The following is a 24,599-nucleotide window of genomic DNA, read 5'->3' as shown; positions in this document are numbered from 1 at the left end:
AGGTGTTCTCAGGTGTCCTCTATAGGGAACATAAGTGATGGAAATAAGATTCTTTTTTTTCACAGCAGAAATAAATTGATTTCCTTTTTCTCACATTCTTTTTGATTAGCTGCTCCAAGTTACATTTCTTTATTGCTTCTGCAGACATGTTGAAGTAAGTGTAGGACACACTTCACTAATTGGCATTTGTCTGGTGTTTGTATGTAGTCATATAAATTAGGTTTTCTGAGAACTCTGATCTTAATCCTGCCTATAATCACATTGTGTACTTTGAGAAGATCTAGTGGTTTTACTTAAACTGCCAGGATTTATTGAATGTCAAATACCTGTAACTGTTTCCTCTTCTATTAAAAATGAATGCTTACACAGTCTTACCTGAGGCAGCAGTTTATTTATTTGTTTGTTTTGTTTTTCTGGTGTAATAATACAGTGATGGTTTTTAGAACCCTTTGATATTGTCAGTACAGTTGAACACAATGTCTTTCTGAATAAAAGGAGAAGTAGAATATAAATATTTCCTTCCTGTAGTGATTGTTAACTGTATTGTTATTTTAATAGTGGGATGCTAAGATAGAATAGATTCTCAGCCAGCTACAGAGGGAAAATGGGTACAAATGATGTTGATTTTCTTTTCTTTTTTTTTTTTTGGAGACAGAGTCTGGCTCTGTTGTCCAGCCTGGAGTGCAGTGGCGCGATCTCAGCTCACTGTAACTTCTGCCTCCTGGATTCAAGCAATTCTCATGTCTCAATGTCTCTGTTCGGGGCCCCTGACTTCCCGCAACACATTCTAAAATGAAAACTTATATTTACTTATATGTCCTTCTCATGCTTTTCTATCAATGAAGACAGAGTCACAGTGTGAGGGGGGAAAAGTCAGTTTCCTTCTTGGGCAAGCAGTTTTCCTAGGCTTTTTTTTTTTTTTTTTTTTGTTAGCCATGGAATGAGCAGCTTGCTGGTTGCCTGTCTTACTTCTGTCTCTTATATCTGGGCCCATATTAGAATTCAAGAAATTGTGGCAGGGGCATTGTGGGTGGTGGTGAGGTATATGTAGGTGATAGAGGTTGGTGGTAGGAGAGCAGGAACATTTTCTGAAAATAACTGTTATTGTAATTGAAGGCTTATGGCATAAATATTATTTGGAGTTCAACTTAGACTAACTGATATACTGATACTATTAGTGTCTGGTTAAATTGTTTGGTTAGAGCAGCGTGCTAGAGCCAAGTCTCAGCTTTGTTGTGTCGCTTGAACTCGGGTCATACCTCTGCCTGCAGCCAGCCTTGTTTTACAGCGATGATGCTAGGTGAGAGAGAGTTGCTGTTACCTCCATTACCTCTCTTGGAAAATTGACTTCATTTTATTCTAGGAACAGAGTGACAACAGCATCATCTTTATAAAGGAAAGCTAGCCTACTGTGAACAAATTACTCATTGATGAATGACCGAAGGTGTGTGTGTGTTTGCTGTTCATCAGAATTGTCTTCTAATCACTGGTTTGGTTTCAGACTCCTGCTTTGAACTTGCTGTGGGAGAAGTGTTGCAGTGACAATGTAGTGGTTCGAACAGCCTGCTGTGAAGGTCTGGTGGCACTCGTTGCTCAGGATCATGCAGAGTTCAGCTATGTTCTCAATGGGATACTCAATCTGATTCCATCAACCAGGTACATTTTCCTCAGTGTTTGGTCAGTTATGATTTAAGTTTTAATCATAACTGACATTTATGATTTAAATCAGTTAATGATTTAAGTTTTTAGGACAAAAAATTCACTAAATCCCTATTAAGAGTCAGCATTCATCCTACTTGCCAGTTGTTTTTCTTGCTCTTAAAATATCATGCAGTTGCTGTTTCAGATATGAAAAGATCATGTTAATTTAAATCCTACAGTTTTGGAATTTGTGGTCAGTTGTAGTACTTAAGTTTTGGGGCTCTACTTAAATTTGTTGTTGCTCTTTTTAAGATGAACATAGCTAAATAGTTTATAATTCAAAAATGCAATGCAGATTCCTGACTTTTTTTTTTTTTTTAGCCCACTGAAAATATTTATTTTTTCAAATTTTTTCTTATTTAGTTTTCAAAGAACATAATACTGTCACACAAACCCCAAAAATAAACACAGGAGTGGGTATAGACGTAATGAAATACAGTGCCCTTGGATAAAAATGATAATAAAACTTCGTTATTGGTAATCATTCAACAAACATCTTCCGTGCAACCTTTTTTTAAAAATTATTATTATTATACTTTAAGTCCTAGGGTACATGTGCACAATGTGCAGGTTTGTTACATATGTATACATGTGCCATGTTGGTGTGCTGCACCCATTAACTCATCATTTACATTAGGTATATCTCCTAATGCTATCCCTCCCACCTCCCCGCTCCCCACAATAGGCCCCGGTGTGTGATGTTTCCCTTCCTGTGTCCAAGTGATCTCGTTGTTCAATTCCCACCTATGAGTGAGAACATGCGGTGTTTGGTTTTCTGTTATTGTGATAGTTTGCTAAGAATGATGGTTTCCAGCTGCATCCATGTCCCTACAAAGGACACGAACTCATCCTTTTTTATGACTGCGTAGTATTCCATGGTGTATATGTGCCACATTTTCTTAATCCAGTCTGTCACTGATGGACATTTGGGTAGATTCCAAGTCTTTGCTGTTGTGAATAGTGCTGCAATAAACATACGTGTGCATGTGTCTTTATAGCAGCATGATTTATATCCTTTGGGTATATCCCCAGTAATGGGATGGCTGGGTCAAATGGTATTTCTAGTTCTAGATCCTTGAGGAATCGCCATACTGTTTTTCACAATGGTTGAACTAGTTTACAGTCCTACCAACAGTGTAAAAGTGTTCCTATTTCTCCACATCCTCTCCAGCACCTGTTGTTTCCTGACTTTTTAATGATTGCCATTGTAACTGGTGTGAGATGGTATCTCATTGTGGTTTTGATTGGCATTTCTCTGATGGCTACTGATGATGAGCATTTTTTCTTGTGTCTGTTGGCTGTATGAATGTCTTCTTTTGAGAAGTGTCTGTTCATATCCTTTGCCTACTTTTTGATGGGGTTGTTTGTTTTTTTCTTGTAAATTTGTTTGAGTTCTTTGTAGATTCTGGATATTAGCCCTTTGTCCGATGAGTAGATTGCAAAAATTTTCTCCCATTCTGTAGGTTGCCTGTTCACTCTGATGGTAGTTTCTTTTGCTGTGCAGAAGCTCTTTAGTTTAATTAGATCCCATTTGTCAATTTTGGCTTTGTTGCCGTTGCTTTTGGTGTTTTGGACATGAAGTCCTTGCCCATGCCTATGTCCTGAATGGTATTACCTAGGCTTTCTTCTAGGGTTTTTATGGTATTAGGTCTAACATTTAAGTCTCTAATCCATCTTGAATTAATTTTCATATAAGGAGTAAGGAAAGGATCCAGTTTCAGCTTTCTACTTATGGCTAGCCAATTTTCCCAGCACCATTTATTAAATAGGGAATCCTTTCCCCATTTCTTGTTTCTCTCAGGTTTTTCAAAGATCAGATGGCTGTAGATGTGTGGTATTATTTCTGAGGACTCTGTTCTGTTCCATTGGTCTATATCTCTGTTTTGGTACCAGTACCATGCTGTTTTGGTTACTGTAGCCTTGTAGGATAGTTTGAAGTCAGGTAGCGTAATGCCTCCAGCTTTGTTCTTTTGACTTACGATTGTCTTGGCAATGTGGGCTCTTTTTTGGTTCCATATGAACTTTAAAGTAGTTTTTTCCAATTCTGTGAAGAAAGTCATTGGCAGTTTAATGGGGATGGCATTGAATCTATAAATTACCTTGGGCAGTATGGCCATTTTCACAATATTGATTCTTCCTATCCATGAGTGTGGTATGTTCTTCCATTTGTTTGTGTCCTCTTTTGTTTCACTGAGCAGTGGTTTGTAGTTCTTCTTGAAGAGGTCCTTTACATCCTTTGTTAGTTGGATTCCTAGGTATTTTATTCTCTTTGAAGCAATTGTGAATGGGAGTTCATTCATGATTTGGCTCTCTGTTTGTCTGTTACTGGTGTATAAGAATGGTTGTGATTTTTGCACATTGATTTTGTATCCGGAGACTTTGCTGAAGTTGCTTATCAGCTTAAGGAGATTTTGGGCTGAGACAATGGGGTTTTCTAAATATATAATCATGTCATCTGCAAACAGGGACAATTTGACTTCTTCTTTTCCTAACTGAATATTCTTGATTTCTTTCTCTTGCCTGATTGCCCTGGCCAGAACTTCCAACACTATGTTGAATAGGAGTGGTGAGAGAGGGCATCCCTGTCTTGTGCCAGTTTTCAAAGGGAATTTTTCCAGTTTTTGCCCATTCAGTATGATATTGGCTGTGGGTTTGTCATAAATAGCTCTTATTATTTTGAGATACGTTCCATCAATACTGAATTTATTGAGAGTTTTTAGCATGAAGGGCTGTTGAATTTTGTCAAAGGCCTTTTCTGGAAACATCTATTGGAATAATCATGTGGTTTTTGTCTTTGGTTCTGTTTATATGCTGGATTATGTTTATTGATTTGCATATGTTGAACCAGCCTTGCATCCCAGGGATGAAGCCCACTTGATCATGGTGGATAAGCTTTTTGATGTGCTGCTGGATTCGGTTTGCCTGTATTTTTTGAGGATTTTTGCGTAGATGTTCATCAGGGATATTGGTCTAAAATTCTCTTTTTTTTGGTTGTGTCTCTGCCAGGCTTTGGTATCAGGATGATGTTGGCCTCATAAAATGAGTTAGGGGGGATTCCCTCTTTTTCTATTGATTGGAATAGTTTCAGAAGGAATGGTACCAGCTCCTCCTTGTACCTCTGGTAGAATTCGGCTGTGAATCCGTCTGGTCCTGAACTTTTTTTGGTTGGTAGGCTATTAATTATTGCCTCAATTTCAGAGCCTGCTATTGGTCTGTTCAGGGATTCAACTTCTTCCTGGTTTAGTCTTGGGAGAGTGTAAGTGTCCAGGAAATTATCCATTTCTTCCAGGTTTTCTAGTTTATTTGCATAGAAATGTTTATAGTATTCTCTGATGGTAGTTTGTATTTCTATGGGGTCGGGGGTGATATCCCCTTTATCATTTTTTTATTGCGTCTATTTGATTCTTCTCTCTTTTCTTCTTTATTAGTCTTGCTAGCGGTCTATTAATTTTGTTTATCTTTTCAAAAAACCAGCTCCTGGATTCATTGATTTTTTTGGAGGGTTTTTCGTGTCTCTGTCTCCTTCAGTTCTGCTCTGATCTTAGTTATTTCCTGCCTTCTGCTAGCTTTTGAATGTGTTTGCTCTTGCTTCTCTAGTTCTTTTAATTGTGATGTTAGTGTGTCAATTTTTGATCTTTCCAGCTTTCTATTGTGGGCATTTAGTGCTATAAATTTCCCTCTCCACACTGCTTTAAATGTGTCCCAGAGATGCTGGTATGTTGTATCTTTGTTCTCATTGGTTTCAAAGAACATCTTTATTTCTGCCTTCATTTTGTTATGTACCCGGTAGTCATTCAGGAGCAGGTTTTTCAGTTTCCATGTAGTTGAGTGGTTTTGATTGAGTTTCTTAGTCCTGAATTCTAGTTTGATTGCAGTGTGGTCTGAGAGACAGTTTGTTATAATTTCTGTTCTTGTACATTTGCTGAGGAGTGCTTTACTTCCAACTGTGTGGTCAATTTTGGAATAAGTGCGATGTGGTGCTGAGAAGAATGTATATTCTGTTGATTTGGGGTGGAGAGTTTTGTAGATGTCTATTAGGTCCGCTTGGTGCAGAGATGAGTTCAATTCCTGGATATCCTTGTTAACTTTCTGTCTCGTTGATCTGTCTAATGTTGATAGTGGGGTGTTATAATCTCCCATTATTATTGTATGGGAGTCTAAGTCTCTTTGTAAGTCTCTAAGGACTTGCTTTATGAATCTGGGTGCTCCTATATTGGGTGCATATATATTTATGATAGTTAGCTCTTCCTGTTGAATTGATCCCTTTACCATTATGTAATGGCCTTCTTTGTCTCTTTTGATCTTTGATGGTTTAAAGTCTGTTTTATCAGAGACTAGGATTGCAACCCCTGCTTTTTTGGTTTTCCATTTGCTTGGTAGATCTTCCTCCATCGCTGTATTTTGAGCCTATATGTGTCTCTGCATGTGAGATGGGTCTCCTGAATACAGCAAAGTGATGGGTCTTGACTCTTTATCCAATTTTCTAGTCTATGTCTTTTAATTGGACCATTTAATCCATTTACATTTAAGGTTAATATTGTTATGTGTGAACTTGATCCCGTCATTATGATATTTTATGGTTATTTTGCTCGTTAGTTGATGCAGTTGCTTCCTAACATCTATGGTCTTTACATTTTGGCATATTTTTGCAATGGCTGGTACCAGTTTTTCCTTTCCATGTTTAGTGCTTCCTTCAGGATCTCTTGTAGGGCAGGCCTGGTGGTTACAATCTCTAAGCATTTGCTTATCTGTAAAGGATTTTATTTCTTCTTGGCTGGATATGAAATTCTGGGTTTAAAATTCTTTTCTTTAAGAATGTTGTCTATTGGCCCCCACTCTCTTCTGGCTTGTAGAGTTTCTGCCGAGAGATCTGCTGTTATTCTGATGGGCTTCCCTTTGTGTGTAACCCGTCCTTTCTCTCTGGCTGCCCTTAAGATTTTTTCCTTCATTTCAACTTTGGTGAATCTGACAATTATGTGTCTTGGAGTTGCTCTTCTCAAGGAGTGTCTTTGTGGCGTTCTCTGTATTTCCTGAATTTGAATGTTGGCCTGCCTTACTAGGTTGGGGAAGTTCTCCTGGATGATATCCTGCAGAGTGTTTTCCAACTTGATTCTATTTTCCCCTCACTTTCAGGCACACCAATCAGACATAGATTTGGTCTTTTCATGTAATCCCATATTTCTTGGAGGCTTTGTTCATTTGTTTTTACTCTTTTTTCTCTACACTTCTCGCTTCATTTCATTCATTTTATCTTCAATCACTGATATTCTTTCTTCCAGTTGATCGAGTCAGTTACTGAAGCTTGTGCATTTGTCACATAGTTCTCGTGTCATGGTTTTCATCTCTATCAGTTCTTTTAAGGTCTTGTCTGCATTGATTATTCTAGTTATCCATTCATCCATTCTTTTTTGAAGGTTTTTAGTTTCTTTGCACTGGTTACGTAGTTCCTCCTTTAGCTCTGAGAAGTTTGATTGACTGAAGCCTTCTTCTCTCAACTCATCAAAGTCATTCTCTGTCCAGCTTTGTTCCGTTTCTGGCGATGAGCTGCGTTCCTTTGGAGGGTGAGATGCGTGCTGATTTTTTGAATTTCTAGCTTTTCTTCACTGCTTTTTCCCCATCCTTGTGGTTTTATCTGCCTTTGTTCTTTGATGATGGTGACGTACTGATGGCGTTTTTGTGTGGGTGTCCTTTCTGTTTGTTAGTTTTCCTTCTAACTGTCAGCACCCTCAGCTGTAGGTCTGTTGGAGTTTGCTTGAGGTCCACTTCAGACCCTGTTAGCCTGGGTATCAGCAGCAGAGGCTGCAGAAGATAGAATATTGCTAAAAAGCGAGTGTTGGTGTCTGATTCTTACTCTGGAAGCTTCGTCTCAGAGGTGTACCCAGCAGTGTGAGGTGTGAGGTGTTGGTCTGCACCTAGTGGGGGATGTCTCCCAGTTAGGCTACTCAGGGTACGACCAACCTGAGCAGGCAGTCTATCCGTTCTCAGATCTCAACCTCCATGCTGGGAGAACCACTGCTCTCTTCAAAGCTGTCAGACAGGGACATTTACATCTGCCGAGGTTTCTGCTGCTTTTTGTTTAGCTATGCCCTGTCCCCAGAGGTGGAGTCTATAGAGGCAGGCAGGCCTCCTTGAGCTGCGGTGGGCTCCACCCAATTCGAGCTTCCTGGGTGCTTTGTTTACCTATTTAAGCCTCAGCAATGGCGGGAGCCCTTCCCGCAGCCTCGCTGCCACCTTACAATTAGATCTCAGACTGCTGTGCTAGCAATGAGGGAGGCTCTGTGGGCGTGGGACCCTCTGGGTCAGGTGTGGTTTATAATCTCCTAGTGTGCCGTTTTCTAAGACCCTTGGTAAGGCGCAGTATTAGGGTGGGAGTTACCTGATTTTCCAGGTGTTGTGTGTCTCAGTTTCCCTTGGCTAGGAAAAGGAATTCCCTTCCCCCTTGCGCTTCCCATGTGAGGCAATGCCTCGCCCTGCTTCAGCTCTCGCTGGTCGGGCTGCACCCCCTGGTTCAGCTGCACCCGCTGGCCAGCACTGACTGTCCAACACGCCCCAGTGAGATGAACCTGGTTCCTCGGTTGAAAATGCAGAAATCACCCGTCTTCTGTGTCACTCACGGTGGGAGCTGGAGGCTGGACCTGTTCCTATTTGGCCATCTTGGGCACCCCCCCGATTCCTGACATTTTAAGAAAGAAGATTGTCCATAAGCAATGATTCTTCCACAGTGGTATAGTTTATACATTGTAGTGACATTACTTGGCCAGCCCTTGGCATTAGTGCATTAGAAAATAATGGCACTTATTTCTCAAATATTTCGTGATTTAGGGATGTCTTCCCCTTGATTATTCCAAGTTAATAATATTTTGTTCTTTGAATTTGTTTGGTATGACTGTATTTAGTCCATTTACAGGCTGAGGTAATGGGATAATAAGGAATAAGAGGGATCCATTCAGAGATGGTCAAACAGGACCATGTTTGAACCAGTGAGCCTCTGTTATAAAATACTCCCTGAAAAAGAGTTGTTACTCTTTGCTTCAAGAAATTGTCTTGATCTGTATGTCCTAATTTTTGACTGCTTCGAATCATTTGGGCTTTTGCCCCCTTTACTCACCTCTCACCAAGCCTCCCTTCTCCTCTGTGGAGCTGCTTGTTTTTCTAGTGTTTTTCACTCACCTTTATTACAGTATCATCGGGCTGAGTACTTAAGTTTTTTCCCTGCCTTCAGTGGAGATGGAGTACAGCTGTAATTATCAATTTGTGGAAAGATGCCGGATGCGGTGTAAGTCCTGTAATCCTAGCACTTTGGGAGGCTGATGCAGGTGGATCATCTGAGGTCAGGAGTTCGAGACCTCTGTCTGACATCATCTTTATTATCCTTTCAGGCTGTGCTCCGATGTCCTCTTTCCTGTCCAGACACTTCCCACTTCTCTGCTGCACTACTTGTTGTTTCACAATATGTGCCTGTGTGTATTATTTTTAAACCTGTATTTTGGTATCTGGCACACTCTTTGACACTTAGTAGTTGCCCAGATATTTCTGAATAAGTGAAGGTTTGATCATGGCTGAAAACTTACTACTTTCTCTCTGTCTTTCTGTTTCTACACACATTCACAAAAATTTTAGAAGGATTCTGTTGTATACCAATTAAAAAAGTAGTTTTGAGGAGAATTTTGAAAAGTTAAGCTTTTTATGTGTCTGTCTTTTTCTTATGTACTGGTTGATCTTAAGCAAGCCACCTAGATGTTACCTTACCTTTTTTATTTGTGAAATACAGGTATGGTATTTGTTGCCCCCCGCCCCAAATGTTTTCAAATGCCTTAAAAATCTGCAAATGTAAAATCTAATTGCATTGTGTAGTTGTACTATTTATATTCATAAGTTAAAGTATCAGCAGCTCATGGGGCCAATGTAGTATCTTCTCTGTATTTAAGGTATAATTAGAGCAGGTTAGATTATACCTTTTATTCTAGAAGATAATCTTAGAAAATTATTCTGCTGTGAGATTTCACGCATCAGTATTAATTCTTCATCCCTATTGTAAATTGCAAAGTATAAACTTTGTGGATAGTGAATTATCCTGTCATTTCTGCATATTGTAATTTGTGGGTAACCTTAGTTATTTTTAAATTTAAAAATGTGTTTTTTGGGCGGGGTGCGGTGACTCATGACTGTAATCCCAACACTTTGGGAGGCCAAGGCCGGCGGATCTCTTGAGGTCAGGAGTTTGAGACCAGCCTGGCCAACATGGTGAAACCCTATCTCTACTTTTTTCATAAAAATATGAAAATTAGCCGGGCGTGGTTACACATGCCCGTAGTCCCAGCTATTGGGAGGCTGAGGCAGGAGAATTGCTCGAACCCAGGAGGTGGAGGTTGCTTGAGCCTAAGCTGAAATCGCTTCACTGTACTCCAGCCTGGGTGACAGAGCAAGACTCCGTCTCAAAAAAGAAAAAAAAATGTGTTTTTTTGAATAGATAATAATAATTCACATTGGATATTTTAGGCAAAGCGTTTGTCTTATCCCAGTATCTGTGTTTTTTTGTTTTTGTTTTTTCCACTGTGGAAGACAAAGTGTTAGTAGGTCTTATTATATTATATGCAGCATATAATAGAAAAAATGCGTGTGTGTATATTTACATGTATATTTTCCTTACTTAACAAACAGAAATAGTAGCCTATTATATAGTAATCTTTGTTTTGCATTTTCAGTGAAAAAATGTATCTTGGAGCTTGTATTAGGCTGTTCTTGCATTGCTATAAAGAAATACCTAAGGTTGGGTAATTTATAAAGAAAAGTGGTTTATTTTGGCTTACGGTTCTACAGGCTGACAGGAAGCATGGTGCCGGTATCTGCTTCTGGCAAGGGCTTCAGGAAGCTTATAGTCATAGTGGAAGCAAAGTGGGAGCAGGAATGTCACATGGCAAGAGCCAAGAGCAAGAGAGAGAGGGGGAGGTCCACGATTCTTTTAAACAACCAGATCTCATGTGAACTCACTGAGCACGAACTCACTTATCACCAGGGGGATAGTACTAAATCATTCATAAGGGATCTGCCCCCGTGATTCAGTCACCTCCTACCAGGCCTTATCTCCAACATTTAGAATCATATGTCAATCTAAGATTTGGAGGGGACAAACATCCCAACCGTTTCAGAGCTCATTCTATAAAATATATAAACAGCTTTCTATTTTTTTCTAGCTGCGTAATATTCCATTGTGTGGATGAGCCATAATTAGCAATTTCCTATTATTTCTAATCCTTTACAATAGACAGTGCTTCAGTTATTAATCTTACACATATAGGTGACCATAAATTTTTAAGGTTCTTTGGCTATTTGGCCAACATATGGAAGAAAGCCTTGAATTTTATAGTAAGCAAATATAGGAATTTTAACAGTGGAAGGATGCTGGACATTTTAAACAAAATTTCTTATCTGAGAATGTTCATATTGCCTAAATTGTCATCCACAGGGAGATGTAGAGAGTAGATGCTGAAGCTAACCAGTTTAATTTTTGAATCAATTCGATCATAAAATATATAAGTGCTATGTTTTCCTTGTTGTTGCCAGTGGATATAATAATTTCTTATATGACAGAAAACATAATTTTCTTCATTTGCTTTATTTTCAAGTAGCAGAACTTTGTGGTATGTAGTGATTACAAAGACTATACTTTGTACCATTTATGTTTAAAAAAAAAAAACCCAACAAAATGAGAATCCATTTTAAGAAATAAGCTAATTAAGAACAGGAGACTCAGATAGCCTCCTCCTCCTCCAAAATGAACCTCAGGGAATCTTCTGAGACAGAAAACCATCTGTGTCTTTGGGACCTAAAGGCAAGAATGGGCCAGGCGTGGTGGCTCATGCCCATAATCCCAGCACTTTGGGAGACTGAGGCAGGCTCATCGCTTGAGGTCAGGAGTTGGAGACCAGCCTGGCCAACAAAGTGTAACCCCGTCTCTACTAAAAATACAAAAAAATTAGCTGGGCTTGGTGACACCTGCCTATAGTCCCAGCTACTCAGGAGGCTGAGGCAGGAGAATTGCTTGAACCCGGAGGCAGAGGTTGCAGTGAGCCAAGATCGCACTACTGCGCTGCAGCCTGGACAACAGAGTGAGACTCTGTCTCAATCAATCAATCAATCAATCAATCAATGCAGGGAATGACTTTGGGTGAGACACTTTGGGTCTTCAGTTTCCATTATTTAAATTTCTGCTTGTGTCTGACTTCTCTTTAATTAGAGGCTTATTGGAATCTAAAGGTACTTTGGGAACTGAGACACACCATGATTGCTTATCTTTGCTTTAGAAAAATAATTCTAAAACTTTATCTTTCCATCTTGCCTATTTATCTTCTAGCCTACTATCCTTCAGGAACTGAGAAAGCAAGAGGGGGGTGGATAGAAAAAGCCAATAGTGAGAAACAGCCTTCTATAGAATAGATGTTTAGAGAATGTAGGTTATTGAGTTTTCTCGGCGTTTAGAGCAGATTTTGAAAGCATGAAAGAAAGATGGAAGGAAAAGTAGGTGTGCCCATCTCTTCCAGCCTTATAACTGGCTCCTTCGTCCTGTGAAAGTCTAGTCGATAAAATTCCCTTGGAACATGTCTGGAAGCCCCCCTCCCACCTGAATCCAAGCCCACAGTTTGAGAAACAGTGGCTTAGAGCGGGTTACATTGTATAGTCTAACTTTGAAAAAGACTTGACATTTGCAATGCTCCGGTTGTCTAAACTTCAGGGAGTGTCTGGGAAAGGGTCTGGCTGTGCTTGAGAGACTGTTCTCTTCAAAGGAGTAGTTTCATGTCCTAGAGTGTTCTCTGTTCAAAGCTGAGGCAACATGAAACTATTGTAAACTAGTTTTTATAGCTTCTGTAAACAAAGAAATGGATTTAAGAGCCTTAAAATGTTCTTTTCATCAGTAAGGAAATTTGAAAAAAAAATTATTCCCTAGGGAGGGTGAAGGAAAGAAGGGGACCACAAAAGAAACACAGTAAGGAAATCATTATCACCAGTCGAATGTGAATTTTGAAATGAAGTGAAACTGAAAATAAAGTGCAAGATATATAGTAGCATATAGTTTTGTAGACCTTTCAGGAATTGTTTTGAGTTTAGGTTGGTTTTGGTTTTGTTTGTTTTTGTTTTTACATTGACTGTATCCTGAAATAAAGAGTCCCAAAGCAAGGAATTTTCCATTTTTCTTTCCTTAGAATTTTTTTCCCCTGAACTGTGCTGGCTTCTAGAAGGCTTATTGTTACGACCATTGTTACAGTTGCTTAGTAACAGGATTGTGAATAAAAAATCTTGCTCTCCTGCAGAACCAGGTATTCAGTTTTGATATTGAGGTGTCATGACAGCCTGTAATTTCACCTCAACTGCTTCCCCCATTTCTTGTCTTAATGTGCTTGGTAGGAAGGTTATACTCTGGATAAACTAGGCTAGCACTTCATTTGTATGCCTTATGTGCTTTTAAACATGGAAGGGACCTGCATTCAAGGTATTTGGGAATATAAAGTGTGTTAAATTGTGGGAAATTAAAGTGTATTTTCTGAGACTTCTAAGTCTGCCTTTTAATGAAATTTAGCATAGGATATTAAAAATTCTTGTAGTGGGTCCTGAGGAACTCTGTTGGATCCAGTGAGTCTTTGATCATGGGTTGATGAAGGTTCAGTGGTTAAAAATGATTCTGAGAATCATTTGGAGTTAAGATTTAGGATGATTTATGGAGAAAATTCTTGTCTCTCAGAGTCTTTTATTGATGACCCTGTTCCTTGGGAAACTTAATTGCTTTCTTATGTAGGAAATAGCTAGCAACTGTATTCATATCTTGTTATATTATTGAAGCTTTTCTGTATTATTTAGCTTCTTTCTCTTTATTTTATTTGGCAGGAGAGGAAGAACCAAGGAAGGATGCCTTTATGAGGTTTCCTCCAAGGTTTAGGGAAGGCAGCACATTTTAATCTGCAGCTGGGGTGTCAGAGTATTACTACCTGAATTTGACATGGTTTCAAGGTTTATATTTATATTGATATTATGGCTTATTTAACTCTTATTAGAGAGTGACAGAATTGCTAGTCCATGTCTGTTTCCCCATCTTGTCTTCTAAATATTCCTTTTAAGCTTATTAGCTTATTTCTAGATGTTCTTCTTCCTTTTCTTCCCCAATTCTGTTTTTTTTCCCCTTGAAAATCCCAGAATTTCTCTCAACTTTCCGTTCCTAATCACAAAAGTGGTTCCAGCCACTTTTCTGATCTAGGACATTCTGCCCTATTTTTTATTAAGTTAGTTGATCTGGTTGAAGGCTTTGTCACAAAATCTTCCATTGTAGAGTCATGTATTTATGCTAAGATGTTTCTAGGTGATTTAAGAACAGTGGCTGCTGAACACATGTTACTTTTATAATGGAAAAATGCTTCAGAAGAAATCAGGCCGTTTTTGCTACATAGAAGACAAATGAGTGCAAAGGACTTTGTTACGCAAAAGCTCAGTAACATTACATCTCTTAGATTTTATTTTAAAGAAGCATTTTTTTTTTTTTTGGTCATTCATTTAAGCATGGATTTCTCAGAACTGTTTATTTTGTCCTTGTCGGCTTGTCTCTGGTTATCTTTCTTATACAGTTTTATGGTTTTCTCATATAGTTTTATAATGAATTTAGACAATGATTGTTTTTCTAGTGTTTATCATTCTCTTATTTGCTAATGACTTACTATGCTTAAGACTGATGAATTATCTTGTTCAGGGATCTGAAATCCTTTCCAGTTAAAAAGGGACTTAGCCACATTTGTTCCCATGACACCTAGGGATGCATCCCTCTTGGGATGTTATGTCATTCTCTTCAACCCAAACCCTTTTAATTCTACCCCTAAATATCTGAAATATGGGTACATTCTTGTACCTCATGTTTGGTATATTTTGAAAGCAAAGAACCAAGCATTATATGTAGTCTTTCAAAAAGAGACCCAGCATACATGAGCAGTGTTTAATGTTGTAATGAAATAATTCTCAAACAAAAGGAATCTGATACATGTTATTCATATGCACAGTAGTAATTGTGCCATATTAACCTAGCAAAAAGCAATTTGCCTGAGTGTTTTCTTGTTAGTATAGTTGGTAGAACTTGACTAAAAATTAAAAAATTTTTTTTGAATCTTCAATGTCATCATTGACCCATACTCACTCTCATTACAAGCTAAATATCCCCTATCTGAAATGCTTGGGACTAGAAGTGTTTCAGATTTAATATTTTTTGAATTTTGGGATATTTGCATATATATAATGAGATATCTTGGATAGACCCAAGTCTAAACACAAAATTCATTTATAATTCATGTACACCTTATACAGATAGTCTGAAGGTAATTTTGTACAACATTTTAAATAACTTTGTGCATGAAACAAAGTTTTAACTGTGTTTTGGCTGTAGCCTGTCACATGACTTCAGGTGTGGAATTTTCAACTTGTGGTGTCACATCAGTGCTCACAAAATTTAGGATTTTGGAGCATTTAGGATTTTGGATTTTTTGATTAGAGATGCTCAGTCTGTATGAGATGTGGGTCTTGGCTCTTATGCCTAGTGAAAACTGTGGCACCTTTTTGCATTGTCTCTTGCTACTGTGCTTGTGGCTTAGTTTTGAAGTTTCCTTTGCTCTCTTTAATGGTTCTTGAGTAAATTCATCTTTTCCTGGCACCTGCCCAAGAAAGGACTTATTCCAGCTGATCTTTATTGTAGGCTTTCAGCAGCAGTTTCCTAAGTGTATTAGGCCTCTTTGGGCTACCAGTTACAGAAATCCACTTGAACTAGTGTGAGCAAAAATGGATTAATTTTTTTGATAAAGGAGTATCTATCTCATAGGACCCAAGAATAAATATGCACCTAGGCCTCAGAAACAAATGGGATATAAACTGTGTGTTTCATTCTTCTTTCTTCCTGCAGACTTTCTCTGCCTCCTAGTTCATGGGGCACCACCTGCTCCTGGCTTAACATTTCATATATGAGGCAGCCAGACTGAGATTGGAATTTCCTGGCCACAATTACAGATTTCCAATGGTAGGACCTGGAGCTGGATCAGTCAGCTCTTCCAAGTGTTAGTTTTCTAGTGCTACTGTAACACATGGTGATAAACTTGATGGCTTAAGACAACAGAAATTTATTATTTCATGATTTCATGATGCCTTGCAGCCAAAAACCAAGGCGTCAGCAGGACTGATTCATTCTGGAGGCTCTGTGGGGGAATTTGTTCTATGCCTCTCTACTAACTTCTGGTGGGATGGAAATCTTTGACATTCCTTGTTGTGTGGCTTTGTAACTTCAGTCTCCACCTCTGTATTCTTATGGCTGACTTATCTGTGTATCTCTGTGTCTCCAATACAGTATCCCTTCACTTTCTCTGTAAGGATACCAGTTATTGGATTTACGACCCACCTAGGATGATATCCCAAGATAATTTATCTACAAAGACCCTATTTCCATATAAAGTCACATTCATAGGTACTGGGGGTTGGGATTTAGATGTATCTTTTGGGCGGACACAATTTAACTCTCTACTCACTCTGTCTTCATTGTGTGAGCATATGTGTGCTAGGATCACTTATACAGTAATCATATGATTGCAGAGGGTGTGGTAATTTTCCAAAACAGACAGGAAACTGGAATACTATTCCTGATGAGTCCTCTGCACTGGGACTGAATTTGGAGGAAAGCCACATGCAAGTAGGTATTTCTCAGCTATTCAGCTCTAGCTTTGAAACATAATTGTGCTTAAATACAAGTGACTTAACATTAGATCTGTGTTTCTCGGACAGAGATAGAAGGATGAGAGATTGAGTGAACAGAGAATCAGTGTCAAATATAATTGTTTAATTGTGATGATGGGATACTGCCTTGACTTCCCCCAATCCCCAGAGTATTTTCTTTAAATTATAAATTATCTCTCTAAACAGCAATAATAATAGAGAAAACCACTGCTTTGTTTTCTAGGGGAAGAGGGTTAAGGAATAAAACTAGCCTTTCCTGAATATAAACTGTGTGCCCTGCCTTATGCTTTAGAGCTTTACCCAAAATTCCCCACTTAATTCTCAAAACAACCCTGGGAGTTTGGGGGAGACTTTTTCTTAGGTGGGACTGTGTTCTTTTCTCAGGAGGACATAGTATCTGATTTTTGATGATGTTAGCAGCTGTTGATGCTCAATGACTAGATCCATTAATTCATTAGGGATTTCAAATGGTGACATTCTAATTCCATTTTTTTTCTTCACTTATTACCTGAAATACTTCTATAAAGAGAATCTTCCCCATATCTACTGTTTGGTCACCCAGAGGTATAATTTATATAGGAAAGGCAGGATATATGTGTAATTCTTTCATTTACTAAATTCCAAAATAATGATTTTTTTTTTTTTTTTTTTTTTTTTTGAGATGGAGTCTCGCTCTGTCGCCCAGGCTGGAGTGCAGTGGCCGGATCTCAGCTCACTGCAAGCTCCGCCTCCTGGGTTTACGCCATTCTCCTGCCTCAGCCTCCCAACAAAATAATGATTTTTTAAAGCATCCTTTCAGTGGTGACCAGTTACATTTTCTTATAAAATAATTATAATGAGCTTATGGATTTAAACATACTTGATGTATTTCAGTCCTCTTCTCCTCTATTTTTAAGGCTGTTTTTGGATCCACTCTTTAGAAGCAGCTTGAGAGAGGGGAGAGGAATTTACAAAGTTTCACAAATCTTATTGCTATTCAGTGATTTTCATATACAACAAGTGAGTTAAGATGGAGGGGAGTGAAAGAAACAGCATATTCCAAATAGAACTTCTTGTCTCCGTCTTATATTAAGTCGTAGGAACCATCTAATGTTCCTAAGAATCTCTTAGGAATTAATTTGCAGGGTGGTAGATTTAGTTATGTCATGGGCAGTCTTCATAGTAGTTAAATCTCTGCATACATCTGAATATTTCTCTCTTACTTTTCTTATTCCATCAGGAATCTTAAGTTGGTTTTAATGTTGTAGGAATGTATATTAAGATAAGTTAAATGAAAAAAAAAAACCATAACAACAAAAAAACTACTTTCATTTCTGTCTGAGCTGAGTGGCTCATGCCTGTAATCCCAGCACTTTGGGAGGCTGAGGCGGGTAGATCATCTGAGGTAAGGAGCTCAAGACCAGCCTGACCAACATGGCAAAACCCCATCTCTACTAACAATACAAAAAAATTTAGCTGGATGTAGTGGTGCACGCCTGTAATCCCAGCTACTTGGGAGGCTGAGGCAGGAGAATCTCTTGAACCCAGGAGGTAGAGGTTGCAGTGAGCTGAGATCATGTACTCCAGCCTGGGTGACACAGCAGGACATCATCTCCAAAACAACACCACCAAAAAAGTACTTCATTTCCCAATAGAATTCATTCCTTGATAATATAAGGATATTACATGAATTTCATCGTCCCAGTATTTACAGTTATCCTGTTTGCTAAATGTCTGATCCCTTAAATGAAAGGCCTTTTAGAAACACAACCAGTAATAGCATTCATATTATTTTGTAAAAAACTAAATAATGAATTTTGATATTAGAGATCAGATACATGAATTTCAATGTGCATATATAAAGTCATGTAATTATAGAACTAGAAATACCTTCAGAGGTTACCTTTGGAGCCAAGCAAGATAGTACCTGAGCTGTATCCATCCATCCATCTATTAATTAAACATATATATATACACATACATATATATATATATATATGTATGTATGTATGTATTTTTTTGAGACAGAGTTTTGCTCTTGTTGCCCAGGCTGGAGTGCATTGGTGTGATCTCGGCTCACTGTAACCTCTGCCTCCTGGGTTCAAGTGATTCTCCTGCCTCAGTCTCCTGAGTTGCTGGGACTACAGGCATGTGCCACCACCCCGGCTAATCTTGTATTTTCAGTAGAAGCAGGGTTTCTCCATGGTGGTCAGGCTGGTCTTGAACTCCCAACCTCAGGTGATCTGCCTGCCTCAGCCTCCCAAAGTGCTGGGATAACAGGTGTGAGCCACTGTGCCGGCCAGTTAAACATATTTATTGAATATATTTATTTATTATTTAATTTTTTAAAAGTTCTGGGGTACATGTGCAAGATGTGCAGATGTGTTACATAGGTAAACATGTGCCATGGTGGTTTGCTGCACCTATCAACCCACCACCTAGGTATTAAGCCCAGCATGCATTAAATCTTTTCCCTAATACTCTCCCAAGTATATGTATCATCTCTTGTATTTCTGTGCTAGGTGCTGTTGTGCCATGGTGAGGAATGCAGACATAGTTATTATAGTTATTGTACTCATGATGCTTTTGGTTTCGATGGAGAGATTGCCATAATTGCCTAGTTACAGAAACTACATTCTAAGTATACTGTGTTGAGAATGCCTTTAATATGAAATTTGACTTAGTCATGGTGGTAAAAGAAGGCTTTCCTGAGGAATTGACACCTAAGATGAGACTAAGGAGTGAATGAAAGTTGTCTAGGCAAACAGGAGTGGGTAGAACTTTCCAGTTACAGGAGGTAGCATGTGCCAAGTTCCTGTTGTGGGAAGGAGGATGGCTGTTAAGATGACCTGAAAGAATGCTAAGAGTGAGGGGAGAGTGGTATGAAATGAAGCTGGGAAGGTAGGTGGGAGTCAGACAGTGCAGGGCATAATTGACAATCTCGATGATTTGGGTCTTTATCCTGGGTGGAGAAGGAATGTACTGAAGTGTTTTATCTAGTGGGTGTTAGTGATTCCACAAAAGGCCATTTGGAGTGCAGTATGAAGATTAAAATTGAAAGTATTGGGTTTGGGGTAGGCACCTAGATGGGATACACAGAGATTAGGTGGCTGTTGCTGTAGTCGAGTGAGAGGTGATGGTTGTTTGCACTAGAGATGGGGGAAGTAGAGGAATTTGTGTGATATTTAAGGGATGAAGCATTCGTGGTGTATTGAATATGTAGATGACTGAAAGGGGTATGTCAAAGGTGACTCGTTGATTTCTGGCTTTCTCTACATTTAGATAGGGAACATTAGAAGACCAGGTGTTGAATATGAGGCACAATTTAGATGCTGAAGTGGAAATGTCTAGTAGGCAGCTGGATATGCCTTTTTTTGTTGATATCCCCTGAACGCATTATACTATGAATAAGTTAGGCATAATATCTAATCAGCTCTTTTTTGCCCTGATTAAAGTCTTTACCTTGATTTGTTAATTAACTCTTCTGGGTACCTGTGTACCTCAAACTCATACAGTCTACTAGTCTAAAAGTCTAATTCCAGTCCCTGAAAGTGTTCCTCAGAAATCTGCTTTTTCAAATTAAATGACATGTTTTTGTGTCTGTGCTAAATTGTAACTGAATACAGGTCCTAAGCAGAAGACACCATGGTTGTTTCATTGTTTATTTCAATTTATCCTCATACTGTCTCTCTAGGAGATCAGGTTTAATTTTTCATTTGTGTTCAGGAAGTCCTTCCTCACTGGGCCAGGCACGGTGGCTCTCGCCTCTAATCCTAGCATTTTGAGAGGCCAAGGCAGAAGGATTGCTTGAGCCCAGGAGTTTGAGACCAGCCTAGGCAACATAGTGAGACTCTGTCTTTACAAAAAATAAAAAATTAGCCCGGTATGGTGATGCACACCTATAGCTCCAAATACTTGGGAGGCTTAGGTTCGAGCATCACTAGAGCCCGAGAGGTCGAGGCTGTGGTGAACTATAGTGAGCTATGATTGCACCACTGTGCTCCAGCCTGGGTGACAGAGCAAGACCCTGTCTCAAAAAAAAAAAAAAAAAAAAAAGAAAAGAAGTCTTTTTCACACTTTGAGATTATAAATATTTTTTAACTAATACAAAATGAAAGTTGTGCGAACAGTGGAAATTGTAGGTAATGGAAGTAAGTGGTGAAACTACTTTTTGTCATCTTTTTCTTTTCTTAAAAATCACTTTTGTTATTGAGCCCTGATGAAAAGTAGGAAATGGCAGGACTGGAAAGACTCAGGGCTAATAGGGAGTCTTAAAGTTTCCTTCACATCTTGGTCTTGGTTTCTGCTAGGATATGGAGAAAGCCAGGGTAACCTGAAGTCAAATTTTTTTGACATGGAATTAGGAACCAACTAACTCCAGTGACATTGGAATCCCATTCCTAGACCTATAAAAAAAATTATATGTACATATGCCAGGTGTTTTAGAATTGAATATTCCATTCACATGTATTTTGTTTTAAAACTTTCATTTTTCCACATAATATGTGATGGTGATTTTTCCATGTCACATGCATAAATCAGTTTGCAACCTTGTTAACAGCTGTATTCTGTTTAAGAGGAGTCACATTTTAGTCATTTTCCTAATGACAAACATGTATTTTTTTTCTCTTCCTCTTTAAAAGATAACACATACAGTATAGTTTCTTTTTTTTTTTTTTTTTTTTTTGAGATGATCTCACTTTGTCACCGAGGCTGGAGTGCAGTGGCGTGATCACGGCTCACTGCAGCCCCAACCTCCTGGGCTCAAGTGATCCTCTCACCTCAGTCCCCCAAGTAACTGGGACTACAGACTCATGCCACCTCACTTGGCCAATTTTTGTATTTTTTGTAGAGATGGAGTTTTGCCATATTGCCCAGGATGGTCTCAAATTCCTGAGCTCAAGCGATCCGCCCACCTTGGGCCTCCCCAAGTGCTGGGATTATAAGAATATCTTCTTCTGAGTATAGGTAAGGGTATATCTGTAGGATGGGGTCATAGAAGCAGAATTTATGGGAAAAGGGGTATGTTCATTTAAAATTTTCATAGATGCTGTCAATTTGCTCTGCACAAAGGCTGAACCAACATATCAACATGAAAGTGCTTATTTCCCCTGCCTACTCTTTAACACTGAGTATTATGAATCTTATTCTTCTGTGGTTTGTGTTTCTCTGTTCTCTGCTCATTTTCCTATTTTATGATCTGCTTTATTTTGTTGCTTTTCTTATTTTGTGGGCATGTATGCTGTAAACATTTTATCTTAGACTGTCTCTTAACTTTGTTTTCTCTCTGCCCTGAAAACCTTCCCTACCGACTTTGCTGAAACTATCTGGAATTTTAGTTACAGGTTTTTCTTTTTATTTTTTACATTTTTTCACCATGAATTCTTTCAGAACAATTTGCTTTAATCTTTATAGTCACATTTGAAAAGTGATTGTATGTTCTGATATTCATGCATCAAAGTTACTTGTAGTTTACATACTTTTTATTTCTTCAATCATTCCTTCCTTCCTTCCTTCCTTCCTTCCTTCCTTCCTTCCTTCCTTCCTTCCTTCCTTCCTTCCTTCCTTCCTCCCTCCCTCCCTCCCTCCCTTCCCTCCCTCCCTCCCTCCCTTCCCTCCCCTCCCCTTCCCTCCCCTCCCCTCTCCTCCCCTTTCTTTTCCTTCCCTGAGACATGTCTTTCTGTCATTCAGGTGTGAGTGCTGTGGTGAGATCATAGCTCACTGTAATCTCAAACTCCTGGGCTCAAGTGATCCTCCTGCCTCAGCCTCCTGAGTAGCTGGGACTACAAGTGTGCGCCATCATGCTTGGTTTATTTTTTAAGGTTTTTTTTTTTTTTTTTTTTTTTTTTTTTTTACAGAAATAGGATCTCTCTCTCTGTTGCTCAGGCTGGTCTCAAACTCCTGACCTCAAGTGATCCTCTGGCTTCCAGCCACCAGAGTAGCTGGGTTTACAGGCATGAACCTCTGTGCCTGGCCTCTTCAATTTTTTTAATCTTTTAAAAAAATAACAGCTTATTGAGATATAATTGAAATATTATAAAATCACTTTCAAAGTATATAATTCGGTGTTTTCAGTATAGTTACAAGGCTGTGCAATCATGCATTCTAATTTAACTGGAGAACCTCTTTAAGAAAAGTTTTCCGAGTTTTTTGTGTGAAAATATTTCTTTTGTTCTCGTATGTTACTCACTTTTTTGGGGGAAGATGTTTGGACTTACTGAGTTTTATAAGCCTTTCTCTTACAAATCCACATGCATTGCTTCTCTCAGTTTTGTTGTTTGTAGATAAGAATGCTGATGCCAAATTAGAAATGATGCAAGTCTAGTTGTTTTTATTTTATAATTTTTTTTGTTTTATAAAATTTAAGAGGTCATAGGATTTTTTTTTATCCTTTGAGAATTGTCAGCAATTATTTCAGAAAGCTTGCTTAGTACTTGGAAGCTTTTTCAATTTGAAGACGTAAGTCCAGTGAAATTTTCTTTGACTTTTGCTTCTCCAGTGGTTATGTTTTCTTTTAATTCACTATTTTGAGTTTTAGCGTGATTCAGATTACTATAACCTCTTTATGAAATCATACAGAATTCAACAATAATTTTCATTTTGCAGGAGTAGATCTCAGATCCAGAATAACAAAGGCTTGAAAACAAGAAAAGCAGATTTTGCAATAAGAGATGGAAAATACTAGAGATTTTTAGGAGTTAGGGTGACTTTGTAGTTAGCTTTAGGCAAATTCCAGGCTTCAGCATTCATTAACTCTGATGCCTGTGCTTACACAGCTTCATCTGTAAAGAGGGAAGAACATTATTATCTTTATGTTATAGTATAAGTTTTGAATTATCCCAACTTTTTGAAAAAGCATGTAATTTACTAACATACTATTCTTTGTTTTTTTAAAACAACATAAGAGATGGGCTTATTATGATTTTTGATTATAAAGACGAGGATGTTGAGATCCCTAGGCATTAAGTGACTTGCCCAAGATTCCCTAGTTAATTCGAATTGAAGTAGGGTTTTAAATAAATATTAACCCGAAAGTATCCCTCTCAGTCCAATTGAAATATGTAAATAATATTTATTAAACATAATACTTATTAATATACATAATGTCTATTTCAAGTGGGTTGAGAGGGATAGTTTCAATTAAATTTAAGGCAAATGTGTAACCATTTGAATGGCTCTCTATATGTAATTTGATTGATGCCATCATCTTTCAAAAATTATAATCTACTCATGCTACACTCTTGCTGAAAATACAGCATAGACTCAGTTATCTACATAATAAAATCTGGATCCACAGATAAGAGTAAGTGAGACCTAACTTAAAGTTTAAAAAATTGGAGTTCATTTATCAGCATTGGTGATTTGTGAATCCCTTGGAATTAAAAGTAAATGTGATGTCTATTCTTTTCTCTTGGATTCCACTGCTTTCATAAAAAGGGAGGAGACCATAAAAACCATAGATCTGTTATCTGTTTTCTCTAGAACTCTGGTCATATGATGAATAAATAATTAAGGAAAACCAATATAGTTTCACATGCAAAAAAGGATTATTTAATTAATTCACATTTTTTGGAAGAAATTCAGTCAGAAATTCAATCAACACTGGTCATTTCAACTAATCATTAGGCTCAGAGTGCGGTCTTATGAGATTACTAGGTGAAGCCTGGCCTTTCTTCAGTAGCATATGAATAGCTTAAATCAGACTTGAAAGCTGATTTTCAGTTGTATAGACATCGAAGGCTAGAAGACAAGAATACTTCTAAACATATAGTGACTCTTTCACCAGGACAGACCAAAGTAGACTCCCTATGATAGGCTTTAGTCAGATACTGGATTCTCAGAATTGCTCACCCAATTAGTGATGATGAGATCTTATATTTCGTGGCATCATATAACATCTAGATACAGGCCTGGGTCATAGCTGCAGGACTGCATCTCTGAGACCTGGTAAGTTAGCTTACAAAAATCACATATTTGGAGGAGTCAGATCCCATAGAACTTCTGAGGAGGCTGTATGAACTCTACCCTGTGACTGAGTCCAGACATTTGTAACTAGGTACAGGTTCTTGATAAATTGGTGATAGAGCAGTTATGTTGAGGGATCTCCAGGTCTTTGTAAAGGAAGGTGTAGTGAAGGGTTGTGAAGAACTGGAGGATATACTGGGAGATAC

General features: G+C 38.4%; 1 protein-coding gene across 3 annotated transcripts in view; it reads left to right on the top strand.

Annotated features, from left to right (window-relative positions):
* FOCAD (focadhesin) overlaps positions 1–24,599 on the top strand; it is a 314,136-nt gene that overhangs the window by 36,844 nt on the left and 252,693 nt on the right. For all 3 annotated transcript variants that reach the window (XM_077966008.1, XM_028835129.2, XM_077966010.1), the window contains one exon: positions 1,502–1,656. In XM_077966008.1, the coding sequence (XP_077822134.1) occupies positions 1,502–1,656 (155 nt within the window). The remainder of the gene's footprint in view (positions 1–1,501; positions 1,657–24,599) is intronic.

This window comes from Macaca mulatta, chromosome 15, assembly GCF_049350105.2.
Source record: "Macaca mulatta isolate MMU2019108-1 chromosome 15, T2T-MMU8v2.0, whole genome shotgun sequence".
NCBI lineage: Eukaryota > Metazoa > Chordata > Mammalia > Primates > Cercopithecidae > Macaca > Macaca mulatta.
This window is presented reverse-complemented; position numbering and strand designations above follow the sequence as displayed.